Source organism: Giraffa tippelskirchi, chromosome 2 (genome assembly GCF_054371585.1).
Source record: "Giraffa tippelskirchi isolate mGirTip1 chromosome 2, T2T-mGirTip1v1.2.pri, whole genome shotgun sequence".
In the NCBI taxonomy this organism is placed as follows: Eukaryota; Metazoa; Chordata; class Mammalia; order Artiodactyla; family Giraffidae; genus Giraffa; species Giraffa tippelskirchi.
This window is the reverse complement of record NC_137276.1, coordinates 100,544,212-100,559,247: the sequence shown is the minus strand read 5'-3', so window position 1 is coordinate 100,559,247 and position 15,036 is coordinate 100,544,212. Positions and strand designations below refer to the sequence as shown.

Sequence of the window (15,036 nt, the reverse complement as noted above, 5' to 3'; positions counted from 1 at the left end):
CACAAGTCTGTCTTCTATTTCTGTGAGTCTGTTTCTGTTTTGTAGATAAATTCATTTGTGTCATATTTTAGATTCCACATATAAGTGATATTATATGGTATTTGTCTTTCTCTGAATGACTTCACTTAGTATGATAATGTCTAGATCCATCCATGTTGCTGCAAATGGCATTATTTCATTCTTTTTTATAGCTGAATAGTATTCCATTGTATATATGTACCACATCTTTATCCATTCATTTGTTGATGGACATTTAGGTTGTTCCCATGAAAACATGATGTTCTAATGTTTATAGTTATTCCAGAATGTGGGTGTGCTGCAATTTATTGGGCCATTTCCTTGCTATTGAGTATTAAGTCTGGTCCTGTCTCATTGCTATTATGAATCATACATGCATGTTTTTACCTACTTACACATTTTGCCCAAATAGTTTCCCACATATCTGATTGTTCCTTTAGGGTATATTCCTCAAAAATATATTTCTAGGCCTAATGGGAAGCTTGGCAGTCTTAATGAATTAAGCATCTCTGAAATTTGGGGCTTATTAGCTCTATTCAGTTCAGTTCAGTTCAGTCGCTCAGTTGTATCCAATTCTTTGAGACCCCATGGACTGCAGCCCGCCAGGTGGAATTCCTTGTCTATCATCAACCCTTGGAGCTTGCTCAAACTCATGTCCATCAAGTCCAACCATCTCATCCTCTGTCATCCTCTTCTCTTCCTGCCTTCAATCTTTCCCATCATCAGGGTCTTTTCAAATGAGTCAGTTCTTCGCATCAGATGGCCAAAGGATTGGAGTTTCAGTTTCAGCCTCAGTTCTTCCAGTGAATATTCAGGACTGATTTCCTTTAGGATGGACTGGTTGAATCTCCATGCAGTCCAAGGGACTCTCAAGAGTCTTCTCCAACACCACAGTTCAGTTTTTTGACTCATTTGAGCTTATTTTATTCATTCATTAAAGATCTTTTATTGACCAAGCACTGAAATAGCACTCAGCTAATGAGGTCAAGATTCAGGGCAAGGCACTCCATGCCCCAGACACAGCCCTATGTACCTGACTCCATTTGTTTGTCTTACAAATGAGAATTCTTGGTGTCAGAAAGGTGTTGTGAGTGTATCTGGAACAGTGTGTCCTATGAGAGGACAAGGGGACTGAATGTGGGTCTTTGCTCCTGAAGAAAGAAAGCAAACCACCCAGAGTTGAGCATCAGTTCATCATGGTTTGGGTGAAAATGGGAGTACCTTTTATTTTCTATGTCAGGTCTGCCTGACTGATCCTTTAGGGGTCCATTACCAGCCTCTTCTGTCTCTTCACGACCTGTGCTGGAAAGGTTGCTTCAAAGAAAGAACCAGAAGGGCATGTGGGACTGGAGAGGATCTCTTTTTACCTGCTGTGATGTGTTGTGTCTTTGCAGAAAGGAGAAGCTGATGCCATGAGCTTGGATGGAGGCTACCTCTACATAGCAGGCAAATGTGGCCTGGTGCCTGTCCTGGCAGAGAACTATAGTAAGTGGGAGGGGCAGTGGTTCATTTCCTCTGAGACAGGTTGTTAAAGAAAACAACCTCAGACAGGAGACAAAATCACAGCCTGATTCAGCCTCAGGGAGCATAAAGCTCTTGCTTACTGAACACCTCCTACTTGCTAGGCTCTAGGCTCCCTCATCTCTAGTCCCTTTCGTTATCTTGAAGGATGAGAATCTTCTACCATACCTTCTACTGTCCTCCAACAAGGGAGTTGGAGCCTTCGCACAGGGAAGTTCTAGCTAAAAGTGACCCCTCTGCAGAGGACAGCTAGGTTCTCAGCTGGGATTCCTGGCAGGTCTTCTTGCTTCCAAAGTCCTCACTTCTCCTGTTGCCCTGGTGCAGGGATTCAAGTACAGTTAGCAGAGTTACACTATGGTCGCAGGATAGATAGAGCAGGAAACTTGAAATTTAAAATTTTGGGCTAAATTCCAGAGGCCAGGGAGCTAAAGTGAGCTTGCATAATCCAGACAGCGTGGACCTTTGGGAATTGGTAATATGTAGATAGTTTTCCCGGCTCTTATAATTCTGAGCTGCGCATGGGGAAGACAATTTTCAACCTATACATGAGTGTTTAATGACTTTGTTTTTTCCTCTGCAGAAACTGAGGGTGAAAAGTGTAAGACAACACCAGTAAAAGGTGAGTTGGTATTGGTAACCTCATGAGTTTAAGATAAATTCCAATTGCTTTGGGGAAAGCAAAGGCAAGTTTAAATTCAAATCAAAAGTAGATAAGAGACCAATTTTCAGAATCAAAAGAACCATGGGAGGAGAATAATTGGCAAGAAAGATAATTACACTTGCCACGACACACACATGGGAATTCTCATTTAATCCTATAAGATGTGTCTTGTTGTCTTCTAAGGATGCATAGAGGAGCAACAGATTAGAGAGATTACAAGTTGTCTAGACTCTGACATCCAACAAGCAAATACAGACCCTCCCACCACTGCTTTGCATTCTGTGAGGCCTGCAAAGTTATAAACGAGAGTTAGCACCAGCCCAGAAACCTTGCTGACATGTGCTTGGCAGGCCTGAGGGGAGAGGCTCACAAAGGAAGGTGTCTAGAGACGTGAAATTGCCCAGCCTCCCAGCCAGGGCTAAGCCTAGAAACCCAGGCCAACCTGGCTCTCATGCAGGACTCTGGCTTGGGGTGGATCTGGAAAGATGTGGCAAGAGCAAGACAGGAAATCTTATCAAAAATTTGGGCTCTGGGTCCCACACTCAAGTCCCTGCAGGTCATTTCCAGCCATTAGTGTACAAGTCTGTTCTCATCACTTTTTCCAGTTACAGCATCCCAGCTTCTCCCCATCATACTAGGAAGCAAGCTCTTTAGCCAAAAATAGAACCATTCTTAGTCCATGAGCAAAAATATTTGTATCTTTTCTATTGGAAACAATTTCCGAATTAATTATATTGGAGAACTGAAATCATGAGTTTATATTCTATTTCCAGTTTTTAAGATCAGCATATATTTGCTGCCAATGATGGCAGCTAACTTGATTATGACAGTTTCACTTTGCATATTTATTTTGGTGCAAACCTTTATCCTCCTTATCATAAAACATCTGGCCAGAATACCCCTACAGTTTATTGCACATTTACTGCTCTTTTCTAATAAAATTGTTACTGTTTAGAATGTTGGAGTTACATGTACCCTTCAGTATTCATTCCTCTGCTATTCCACAGTGGAGGGTGAGTTGCTGGTTTATGTCAGTAGCTTCATGCATTTGACAAAGTGTTGTCCATCCTCATCTATTGCTCCAATGATTAAGTATTCTTACTGTTTTGTTTTTTTAAGTTCAGATTAATCTCCACCTCCTGGAATGACTTGTATCTCCCTTCAGTCAGTTATTAGGAAGACCCTTTCAAAGAGAGAAGGAATGATTTGGGATAATTTTATTCCATAGGATGATGGCTGGGTTTGACTCTAGACAGACACTCTAGAGGGTCCAGAGGTGTTGATACTCCCTTTTTGGGTGTTTTTCTTGTAGGGTATCTTGCTGTGGCTGTGGTTAAAACATCATCTGCTGATCTAAACTGGAAGAATCTGAAAGGCAAGAAGTCCTGCCACACTGCAGTAGACAGAACCGCTGGCTGGAACATCCCCATGGGTTTGCTTTACAACGAGATTAATAGCTGTAAATTTGGTGAGTGAGCTCTGGGAGTGTGCTGTTGTCAGGGTTGGGTGGAAAGAGGTGCACTGGCAAGAGTAGTATGGTACAAGAGGCCCTTGTTCTATGATAATACAATTTGGTTTAGTGAACTTCAAGGAAATAAGAGGAATGGCAGCACTGGGAGGTGGATCAGAATGGCTCTTCTCAGTTGCACATAATGGCTTAAGTGAACATATGTTTACTATTCTCTCTCACGAAAAAGCCCAGAGACAGGAGTCCACGTTGGTATTGTCATTAGAAACCCAGGCTTCTCTGTCTTCCTGCTTCCCCATTCTCAGCATGAGGCCTCCATCTTCAAGGCTACCCATGGTTGCCGTTACATCCATGATCCAGGCAACCTTAAGGAACAAGGAGTAAGGGCACTTCAAGTACACATCACCTTGCTAAAGGAGCCAGTTAGGAGGTCTAAGCCAATTACTTCAGCTAACTTCTCACTGCCCCTAACTTAGGTACATAGTCACAATTAGCCGTAAAAGGGGCTGGAAAATGTCATCTTTTATTTAGATTTTTATTCAAAAATTAAAAATAGAATTACTGTATGATCCAACAATTTCACTTCTGGGTATTTACTAGAAAAAAAACAAAAATACTAGCTTAAAAAGATATATGCACCCACATGGTCACTGCAGCATTATTTACATAACAATACATAATATGGGAAGAACCTGTGTCCATCATGAATGAATGAACCAAGAAGTTGTGGTTTATATGTATAGAGTAGAATATCATTCAGCCATAAAAGAGAAAGAAATCTTGCCACTTGCAACAACATGGATGGACCTTGGGAATACTATGTGAAATAAAACAGGCAGAGAAAGACAAATACCATTGGATCTCATTTATATGTGGAATCTAAACAAAACAACCTGAGCTCACAACATAGAGAACAGATTGGTGGTTGCCAGAGGCAGGGGATGAGGATGGGCAAATTGAGTGAAGGTAGTCAAAAGATATGAACTTGGTTGTAAAATAAGTCATAGGGATGTAACATATCCTAGTGACTATAGTTAATGCCATATTGCATATTTGAAAGTTGCTAGGAGAGTAGCTCTTAAAAGTTCTCATCACAAGAAAAAATTTTTTAATGTGATATAACCATATGAAAAAATTGAGTAATAAAAATCATGAGCATCTCAATAAATGCAGAAAAAGCTTTTGATAAAATTCATCATCTAAGCATAAATACAAAAAGGCAAAAATGGTTGTCTGAGGAGGCCTTACAAATAACTGAGAAAGAAGAGAAGCAAAAGGCAATGGAGAAAAGGAAAGATATACCCAACTTAATGCAGAATTCCAAAGAATAGCAAGGAAAGCCTTCCTAAGTGAACATTGCAAAGAAATAGAGGAAAACAATAGAATGGGAAAGACTAGGGATCTCTTCAAGAAAATTAGAGACACTAAGGGAATATTTCATGCAAAGATGGGCACAATAAAGGACAGAAACAGTATGGACTTAACAGAAGCAGAAGACATTAAGAAAAGGTGGCAAGAATACACAGAAGAACTATGCAAAAAAGATCTTCATGACCCAGATAACCACAATGGTGTGATCTATCACCAAGAACCAAATATCTTGGAGTGTGAAGTCAAGTGGACCTTAGGAAGCATCACTATGAACAAAGTCAGTGGAGGCAAAGGAATTCCATCTGAGCTATTTCAAATCCTAAAAGGCGATGCTATTAAAGTACTGCACTCAATATGCCAGCAAATATGGAAAGCTCAGCAGTGGCCACAGGACTGGAAAAGGTCAATTTTCATTCCAATCCCAAAGAAAGGCAACGCCAAAGAATATTCAAACTACTGTACGATTGCACTCATTTCACATGCTAACAAGGTAATGTTCAAAATTCTCCAAGTGAGGCTTCAACAGTACATGAACCAAGAGCTTCCAAACGTTCACGCTGGATTTAAAAAGGGCAGAGGAGCCAGAGATCAAATGGCCAACATCTGTTGTATCATAGAAAAAGCAAGAGAATTCCAGAAAAACATTTACTTCTGCTTTATTGAATATGCTAAGGCCTTTAACTGTGTGGATCATGACAAACTGTTGAAAATTCTTAAAGTGATGGGAATACCAGACCACCTGACCTGCCTCCTGGAAAACCTGTATGCAGGTAAAGAAGCAACAGTTAGAACTGGACATGACACAATGGACTGGTTCCAAATTGGGAAAGGAGTATGTCAAGGCTGTATATAGTCACCCTGGTTATTTAACTTATATGCAGAGTACATCATGGGAAATGCTGGGCTGGATGAAGCACAAGCTGGAATCCAGATTGCCGGGAGAAATATCAATAACCTCAGATATGCAGATGACACCACCCTAATGCCAGAAAGTGAAGAGGAACTAAAGAGCTTCTTGATGAAGGTGAAAGAGGAGAGTGAAAAATCTGGCTTAAAACTCAACATTCAGAAAATGAAGATCACGGCATTCAGTCCCATCACTTCATGGCAAATAGATGGGGAAACAATGGAAATGGTGAAAGACTTTATTTTGGGGGGCTGTAAAGTCACTTCAGATGGTGACTGCAACCACAAAATCAAAAGATGCTTGCTTCTTGGAAAAAAAGTTATAACAAACCTAGACAGTGTATTAAAAAGCAGAGACATTATTTTGCCAATAAGCGTCCATATAGTCAAAAATATGGTTTTTCCCATAGTCATGTATGGATGTGAGAATTGAACCATAAAGAAGGCTGAACACTGAAGAATTGATGCTTTTGAGCTGTGGTGTTGGAAAACACTCTTGGACTACAAAGAGAATCAAAACAGTCAATCCTAAAGGAAATCAATCCTGAATATTCCTTAGAAGGACTGATGCTAAAGCTGAATCTCCGATACTTTGGGCACCTGATGTGAAGAGCCAATTCATTAAAAAGACCCTGATGCTGGGAAAGACTGAAGGCAGAAGAAAAAGGAGATGACAGAGGATGGGATGGTTGGATGGCATCACTGACTCAATGGACATGAGTTTGAGTAAGCTCCAGGAGATGCTGAAGGACAGGGAAGCCTGGTGTGCTGTAGTCCATGGGATTGCAAAAATTCAGACACAACTGAGCGACCAAACAACAAACAACAACACAACAACACAACAACAACAATCATCTATTTAGGATAAAGACTCTCCAGAAAATGGACGTGAAAGAAACATACCTCAACATAATAAAGACCATACATGACAAACGTACACCTAACATCATACTCAACAGTGAAAAGCTAAAAGCATTCTCCAAGACAAGGATGTCTACTCTCACCACTTTTATTCAACATAGTTTTGAAAGTCCTAGCCAAGAGGAAAAGAAATGTAACCCTGTATGATGATAGATATTAACTAGATCTACTGTGGTGATCATTTCACAATATAGTCACAATAGTGAATCATGTTGTACACCTGAAATTAATATAATGTGCCTGGCACGCTACAGTCCAGGGGGTCACAAAGAGTTGGACACGACTGAGCAACTAACACACACACATGTCAATTATATCTCAATATAAAATTAATGGAGAAAAATATTAAGAGAAAAAACCAACTTGATCTTTGTTACAGAAAAACAAGAGGAAATGGCCATTTGGTGGATGGCTACAAGCCCTACCATAGAGCTTTCTAGGCAGTATGGTGTAAGGGATTCTCGGGTCTCTTTAAGATCTTGGCAGCTTCAGCTCTTAGGCCCCTTTGAAGGGGTGGAAGTTGATTTGTTCTCTGTGTCCTCTGAATATCTTCAGGTGTGACCTTAGTTCTACCTCCTAAAATCTGTGCATAAGTTCACCATGGATATGTTTCCTCGTGGTTCTTATTTACTTTAACTTCCTGAGTACTTTCCCCCTGCCACCTCCAAGTATGTGTAGCAACTTTAAAAGGAGAGGCCTCTAGAGACAGTTAGAACCAAGCAAGTCCTGTGTGTATTGGAGAGGAGGTTCAGATTCAGAGATGCAATCACATCTTTTTTTTGTGTTTTTTTTTTTTATAAATTTATTTATTTTAGTTGGGGGCTAATTACTTTACAATATTGTAATAGTTTTTGCCATACATTGACATGAATCAGCCATGGGTTTACATGTGTTCCCCTTCCTGGACCCCCCACCCACCTCCCTCCCCATCCCATCCCTCCGGGTCATCCCATTGCCCCGGCCCTGAGCCCTTGTCTCATGCATCGAACATGGAATGGTGTTCCGTTTCACATATGATAATATACATGTTTCAATGCTATTCTCCCAGAACATCCCACCCTCACCTTCTCCCTCAGAGTCCATAAAATTGTTCTATGCATCTGTGTCTCTTATTCTGTCTCGCATATAGGGTTATCGTTACCATCTTTCAAATTCCATATATGTGTATTAGTATACTGTATTGGTGTTTTTCTTTCTGGCTTACTTCACTCTGTATAATGGGCTCTAGTTTCATCCATCTCAGTAGAACCGATTCAGATGTATTTTTTTTTAATAGCTGAGTAATATTCCATTGTGTATATGTACCACAGCTTCCTTATCCATTCGTCTGCTGATGGACATCTAGGTTGCTTCCATGTCCTGGCTATTGTAAACAGTGCTGCGATGAACATTGGGGTACACACGTCTCTTTCAATTCTGGTTTCCTCGGTGTATATGCCCAGCAGTGGGATTGCTGGGTCATATGGCAGTTCTATTCCCAGTTTTTTAAGGAATCTCCACACTGTTCTCCATAGTGGCTGTACTAGTTTGCATTCCCACCAACAGTGTAAGAGGGTTCCCTTTTCTCCACACCCTCTCCAGCATTTATTGCTTGTAGACTTTTGGATAACAGCCATTCTGACTGGTGTGAAATGATACCTCATTGTGGTTTTGATTTGCATTTCTCTAATAATGAGTGATGTTGAGCATCTTTTCATGTGTTTGTTAGCCATCTGCATGTCTTCTTTGGAGAAATGTCTGTTTAGTTCTTTGGCCCATTTTTTGATTGGGTCGTTTATTTTTCTGGAATTCAGCTGCAGAAGTTGCTTGTATATTTTTGAGATTAATTGTTTGTCTCTTGCTTCATTTGCTATTATTTTCTCCCATTCTGAAGGCTGTCTTTTCACCTTGCTTATAGTTTCCTTTGTTGTGCAAAAGCTTTTAATTTTAATTAGGTCCCATTTGTTTATTTTTGCTTTTATTTCCAATATTCTGGGAGGTGGGTCATGGAGGATCCTGCTGTGATTTATGTCGGAGAGTGTTTTGCCTACGTTTTCCTCTAGGAGTTTTATAGTTTCTGGTCTTACGTTTAGATCTTTAATCCATTTTGAGTTTATTTTTGTGTACGGTGTTAGGAAGTGTTCTAGTTTCATTCTTTTACAAGTGGTTGACCAGTTTTCCCAGCACCACTTGTTAAAGAGATTGTCTTTTCTCCATTGTATATTCTTGCCTCCTTTGTCGAAGATAAGGTGTCCATAGGTGCGTGGGTTTATCTCTGGGCTTTCTATTTTGTTCCATTGATCTATATTTCTATCTTTGTGCCAGTACCATACTGTCTTGATGACTGTGGCTTTGTAGTAGAGCCTGAAGTCAGGCAGGTTGATTCCTCCAGTTCCATTCTTCTTCCTCAAGATTGCTTTGGCTATTCGAGGTTTCTTATATTTCCATACAAATTGTGAGATGATTTGTTCTAGTTCTGTGAAAAATACCATTGGTAGCTTGATAGGGATTGCATTGAATCTATAGATTGCTTTGGGTAGTATACTCATTTTCACTATATTAATTCTTCCAATCCATGAACACGGTATATTTCTCCATCTGTTTGTGTCCTCTTTGATTTCTTTCATCAGTGTTTTATAGTTTTCTATATATAAGTCTTTTGTTTCTTTAGGCAGACATATTCCCAAGTATTTTATTCTTTTTGTTGCAATGGTGAATGGTATTGTTTCCTTAATTTCTCTTTCTGTTTTCTCATTATTGGAGTATAAGAATGCAAGGGATTTCTGTGTGTTAATTTTATATCCTGCAACTTGACTATATTCATTGATCAACTCTAGTAATTTTCTAGTAGAGTCTTTAGGGTTTTCTATGTAGAGGATCATGTCATCTGCAAACAGTGAGAGTTTTACTTCTTCTTTTCCTATCTGTATTCCTTTTATTTCTTTTTCAGCTCTGATTGCTGTGGCCAAAACTTCCAAAACTATGTTGAATAGTAGTGGTGAAAGTGGGCATCCTTGCCTTGTTCCTGACTTTAGGGGAAATGCTTTCAATTTTTCACCATTGAGGATAATGTTTGCTGTGGGTTTGTCATATATAGCTTTTATTATGTTGAGATATGTTCCTTCTATTCCTGCTTTCTGGAGGGTTTTTATCATAAATGGATGCTGAATTTTGTCAAAGGCTTTTTCTGCATCTATTGAGATAACCATATGGTTTTTTTCTTTCAATTTGTTAATGTGGTGTATTACATTGATTGATTTGCGGATGTTAAAAAAACCTTGCATTCCTGGGATAAAGCCCACTTGGTCATGATGTATGATCTTTTTAATATGATGTTGGATTCTGTTTGCTAGAATTTTATTAAGGATTTTTGCATCTATGTTCATCAGTGATATTGGCCTGTAGTTTTCCTTTTTTGTGACATCTTTGTCTGGTTTTGGAATTAGGGTGATGGTGGCCTCATAGAATGAGTTTGGAAGTTTACCATCTTCTGCAATTTTCTGGAAGAGTTTGAGTAGGATAGGTGTTAGCTCTTCTCTAAATTTTTGGTAGAATTCCGCTGTGAAGCCGTCTGGTCCTGGGCTTTTGTTTGCTGGAAGATTTCTGATTACAGTTTCGATTTCCGTGCTTGTGATGGGTCTGTTAAGATCTTCTATTTCTTCCTGGTTCAGTTTTGGAAAGTTATACTTTTCTAAGAATTTGTCCATTTCTTCCAAGTTGTCCATTTTATTGGCATATAGCTGTTGGTAGTAGTCTCTTATGATCCTTTGTATTTCTGTGGAGTCTGTTGTGATCTCTCCATTTTCATTTCTAATTTTGTTGATCTGATTCTTCTCCCTTTGTTTCTTGATGAGTCTGGCTAATGGCTTGTCAATTTTGTTTATCTTCTCGAAAAACCAGCTTTTAGTTTTGTTGATTTTTGCTATGGTCTCTTTTGTTTCTTTTGCATTTATTTCTGCCCTAATTTTTAAGATTTCTTTCCTTCTACTGACCCTGGGGTTCTTCATTTCTTCCTTCTCTAGTTGCTTTAGGTGTAGAGTTAGTTGATTTATTTGATTTTTTTCTTGTTTCTTGAGGTACGCCTGTATTGCTATGAACCTTCCCCTTAGTATTGCTTTTACAGTGTCCCATAGGTTTTGGGTTGTTGTGTTTTCATTTTCATTCGTTTCTATGCAAAATTAAATTTCTTTTTTGATTTCTTCTGTGATTTGTTGGTTATTCAGAAGCGTGTTGTTTAGCCTCCATATGTTGGAATTTTTAACAGTTTTTTTCCTGTAATTGAGGTCTAATCTTACTGCATTGTGGTCAGAGAAGATGGCTGGGATGATTTCAATTTTTTTGAATTTACCAAGGCTAGATTTATGGCCCAGGATGTGATCTATCCTGGAGAAAGTTCCATGTGCACTTGAGAAAAAGGTAAAATTGATTGTTTTGGGGTGGAAAGTCCTGTAAATATCAATTAAATCTAATTTGTCTATTGTATCATTTAAAGTTTGTGTTTCCTTGTTAACTTTCTGTTTAGTTGATCTATCCATATGCGTGAGTGGAGTATTAAAGTCTCCCACTATTATTGTGTTATTGTTAATTTCCCCTTTCATACTTGTTAGTATTTGCCTTATATAGTGTGGTGCTCCTATGTTGGGTGCATATATATTTATGATTGTTACGTCTTCTTCTTGGATTGATCCTTTGATCTTTATGTAGTGTCCTTCTTTGTCCCTTTTCACATCCTTTATTTTAAAGTCTATTTTATCTGAAATGAGTATTGCGACTCCTGCTTTCTTTTGGTCTCCGTTTGCATGAAATATGTTTTTCCATCCCTTCACTTTCAGCCTGTGTGTGTCCCTAGTTTTGAGGTGGGTCTCTTGTAGACAGCATATATAGGGGTCTTGTTTTTGTATCCATTCAGCAAGCCTTTGTCTTTTGGTTGGGGCATTCCACTCATTTACATTTAAGGTAATTATTGATAAGTATGATCCCGTTGCCATTTACTTTGTTGTTTTGAGTTCGTGTTGAAACATCCTTTCTGTGTTTCCTGTTTAGAGAAGATCCTTTAGCATTTGTTGGAGAGCTGGTTTGGTGGTGCTGAATTCCCTCAGCTCTTGCTTGTCTGTAAAGCTTTTGAATTCTCCTTCATATCTGAATGAGATCCTTGCTGGGTACAGTAATCTGGGTTGTAGATTATTCTCTTTCATTACTTTAAGTATGTCCTGCCACTCCCTTCTAGCCTGAAGGGTTTCTATTGAAAGATCAGCTGTTATCCTTATGGGGATCCCCTTGTGTGTTATTTGTTGTTTTTCCCTTGCTGCTTTTAATATTTGTTCTTTGTGTTTGATCTTTGTTAATTTGATTAATATGTGTCTTGGGGTGTTTCGCCTTGGGTTTATCCTGTTTGGAACTCTCTGGGTTTCTTGGACTTCTGTGACTATTTCTTTCCTCATTTTAGGGAAATTTTCAACTATTATCTCCTCGAGTATTTTTTCATGGCCTTTCCTTTTATCTTCTTCTTCTGGGACTCCTATGATTCGAATGTTGGGGCGTTTCATATTGTCCCAGAGGTCCCGGAGGTTTTCCTCATTTCTTTTGATTCTTTTTTCTTTTTTCCTCTCTGCTTCGTTGATTTCCATCATTCTATCTTCTACCTCACTTATCCTATCTTCTGCCTCCGTTATTCTACTGTTGGTTCCCTCCAGAGTGTCTTTTATCTCTTTTATTTCATTATTCATTCTATATTGACTCCTTTTTATTTCTTCTAAGTCCTTGATAAACATTTCTTGCATCTTCTCAATCTTTGTCTCCAGGCTATTTATCTATAACTCCATTTTGCTTTCAAGATTTTGGATCATTTTTATTATCATTATTCTAAATTCTTTTTCAGATAGATTCCCTATCTCCTCCTCTTTTGTTTGGCTTTGTGGGCATTTCTCATTTTCCTTTACTCGCTGAGTATTTCTCTGCCTTTTCATCTTGTTTAGATTGCTGTGTTAGGCGTGGCCCTTCTGTATTCTGGTAGTATGAAGTTCCTCTTTATTGTGGAGGTTCCTCACTGCGGTTGGGGTTGGACAGGTGGCTTGTCAAGGCTTCCTGGTTGGGGGAGCTTGTGTCGGTGTTCTGGTGGGTGGAGCTGGATTTCTGCTCTCTAGAGTGCAATGGAGTGACCAGTATTAATTTTGGAGATGTCTATGGATTTGGTGTGCCTCTGGGCAGCCTGTATATTGATGCTCAGGTCTATGTTCCTGCGTTGCTGCAGAATTTGCGTGGTATGTCTTGCTCTGGAACTTATTGGCTCTTGGGTGGAGCTTGGTTTCAGTGTATATATGGAGGCTATTGGATGGTGTCTTATTAATTAATGTTTCCCCTGGCTTTCAGTCTTATTCTTGCAGTAGCCTCAAGACTTCTCCTTCCATACAGCCTCAATAATAAAACTTTTAGGTTAATGGTGAAAAGATTCTCCACAGTGAGGGATACCCAGAAAGGTTCACTGAGTTACATGGAGAGATGGGGGGGGGGGGTTGAGGTGACCAGGAGGGGAAGAGGGGAATTCAAATGTGGAGAGAGCAATCTAGCCAGTAAGCACTTCCCTCTGTGCTTTCCACAGTTTGGAACCCTCAGAGTGGTTCACAGAGATACATAGAGAGGGGGGAGGAAGGTAATAGAGGTGAGCATGAGTAGAAAGGGAGGAATCAAGAGGGGAGAGAGAGATCTGGGCAGTATCCTGTTCCTGAAGTGTTCTCCAGTACCCAGAACACCCTCAGAGATTCACAGAATTGGGTTGAGAAGAGAAGGAGGAGGGTGGGAGATAGAGGTTCCCTGGGGGAGAAGAAAGAGCATCAATAGGGGGAGAGAGTAATCAGGCCAGTGATCACACTCCTGAGTAAAAATGGGTCCTAAAGATTGGGTTCTTAAATGTACAAAATTGATATCAAATATGTAAAACAAAGATTAAAAATCTAGAGTAGAGGTTAGACTCTTATAAAACTTACAATATAAAAAAAAAAGAAAAAAGGAAACAGTGTAAAAAGAAGAAAAAAAAACAGTAAAACAGTAAAAAAAGAAACAGTAAAAAAAAGTAAAACAGGAAAAAAAAATTAAAAAAAGAAAACACAAAGGGTATAAGATATATGTATGTAGTTTGCTTCCAAAATAGGGGTTTTTTTTTTGCAAGTTAATAGTGGGTTATGAAAATGAAAGTTAAAGGTGTAATGGAGGACTTGAAGAAAAAGGAAAGAAGAGAAAAAAAATTTTTTTAATTAAAAAAAAAATTAAAAAAAAAATAATAATAGTAAAAAAATATATATCCCGGACTTTCTCTGGAGCTGTTGTGAGCAGTGTGGGATCTGCTCAGTTTCAGATAGATCCTTATTCCTGCTTATACTTTTCAAGATCTATAGGTCCTTTTCAATGCAGTCGGTATTAACTACAGGGATTTTAATCTGTTGGCCTGTCCCTTCCAAAGCGCTTCCCTCTGTTTATTTGGCTTCTGTTTGGAGATCTCTTCAGTATCTAATTTACGCCCTGCAACAAAGCGGTGGAGGTGATCTCTTTAGGTTCGCTTGTTCAATCGTGCTGTGGGGAGGAAGGAACACTGCAAATCTGGCGTGTGTGTGGTAAGCTCTCAGTGTCTCGGCCGCACTGGGTTCGCCCCCGCTCACGGCGTGTGTGCTTTCCCCGTCTACCCTGCTCAGGTTTCAGGTTACTCGGCCGGGGAGCGGGCCCTGAGCTGCGTGCACTTCCCAGGTCTAAGCCGCTCAGGTTCAGGCTCCCGGTTACTCCACAAAGGCGCAGACTCGGTTTCGCCCGCGGCTTGTGCCGTTTCCGGTCGGAGCTGCTCGGGCGGCCAGGAGTTTGGCGAGCGCGCTCTCCCCTGTTGGGGCGGTGCGGCTTATCACCTCCCTGGTCCCCGCCTCGGTTTACGGGCGCGCCCGGCTCTGGTGTGCTTTGTGTCGGTTCTGGGGAGCTGGTCTCTGGCTGCGACCCTCCCGGCGGCTGTCGACCCTCCGGGATCTCAGGCAGTCTTTGCTTAGAAACTGGGAGCCTGTTTGCAGTTTGGTAGGGGGTGCCCTCTCTGGAGCCGAGTTTGCCCCTTCCGGCTCTGGCGGGCCCCGCCTGCGCACTGTGTCCGGCAGGGGATGGGGCGGTCCGCCGCCGGCTAGCTCTCCTCTGGTATCGCTCAGTCCTTTGTTCTGTGAGC

General features: G+C 40.2%; 1 protein-coding gene across 5 annotated transcripts in view; it reads left to right on the top strand.

Annotated features, from left to right (window-relative positions):
- The window catches only part of LOC145538170 (serotransferrin), a 49,608-nt gene that overhangs the window by 16,199 nt on the left and 18,373 nt on the right, over positions 1-15,036 (top strand). For 3 of the 5 annotated variants that reach the window (XM_081569774.1, XM_081569771.1, XM_081569770.1), the window contains exons 10-12: positions 1,413-1,503; positions 2,120-2,158; positions 3,513-3,668. In XM_081569774.1, coding sequence (XP_081425900.1) covers positions 1,413-1,503; positions 2,120-2,158; positions 3,513-3,668 — 286 coding nt within the window. Of the gene's footprint in view, positions 1-1,412; positions 1,543-2,119; positions 2,159-3,465; positions 3,669-15,036 lie in introns of all 5 variants that reach the window. The other 2 variants (XM_081569773.1, XM_081569772.1) reach the window with 2 other exon arrangements.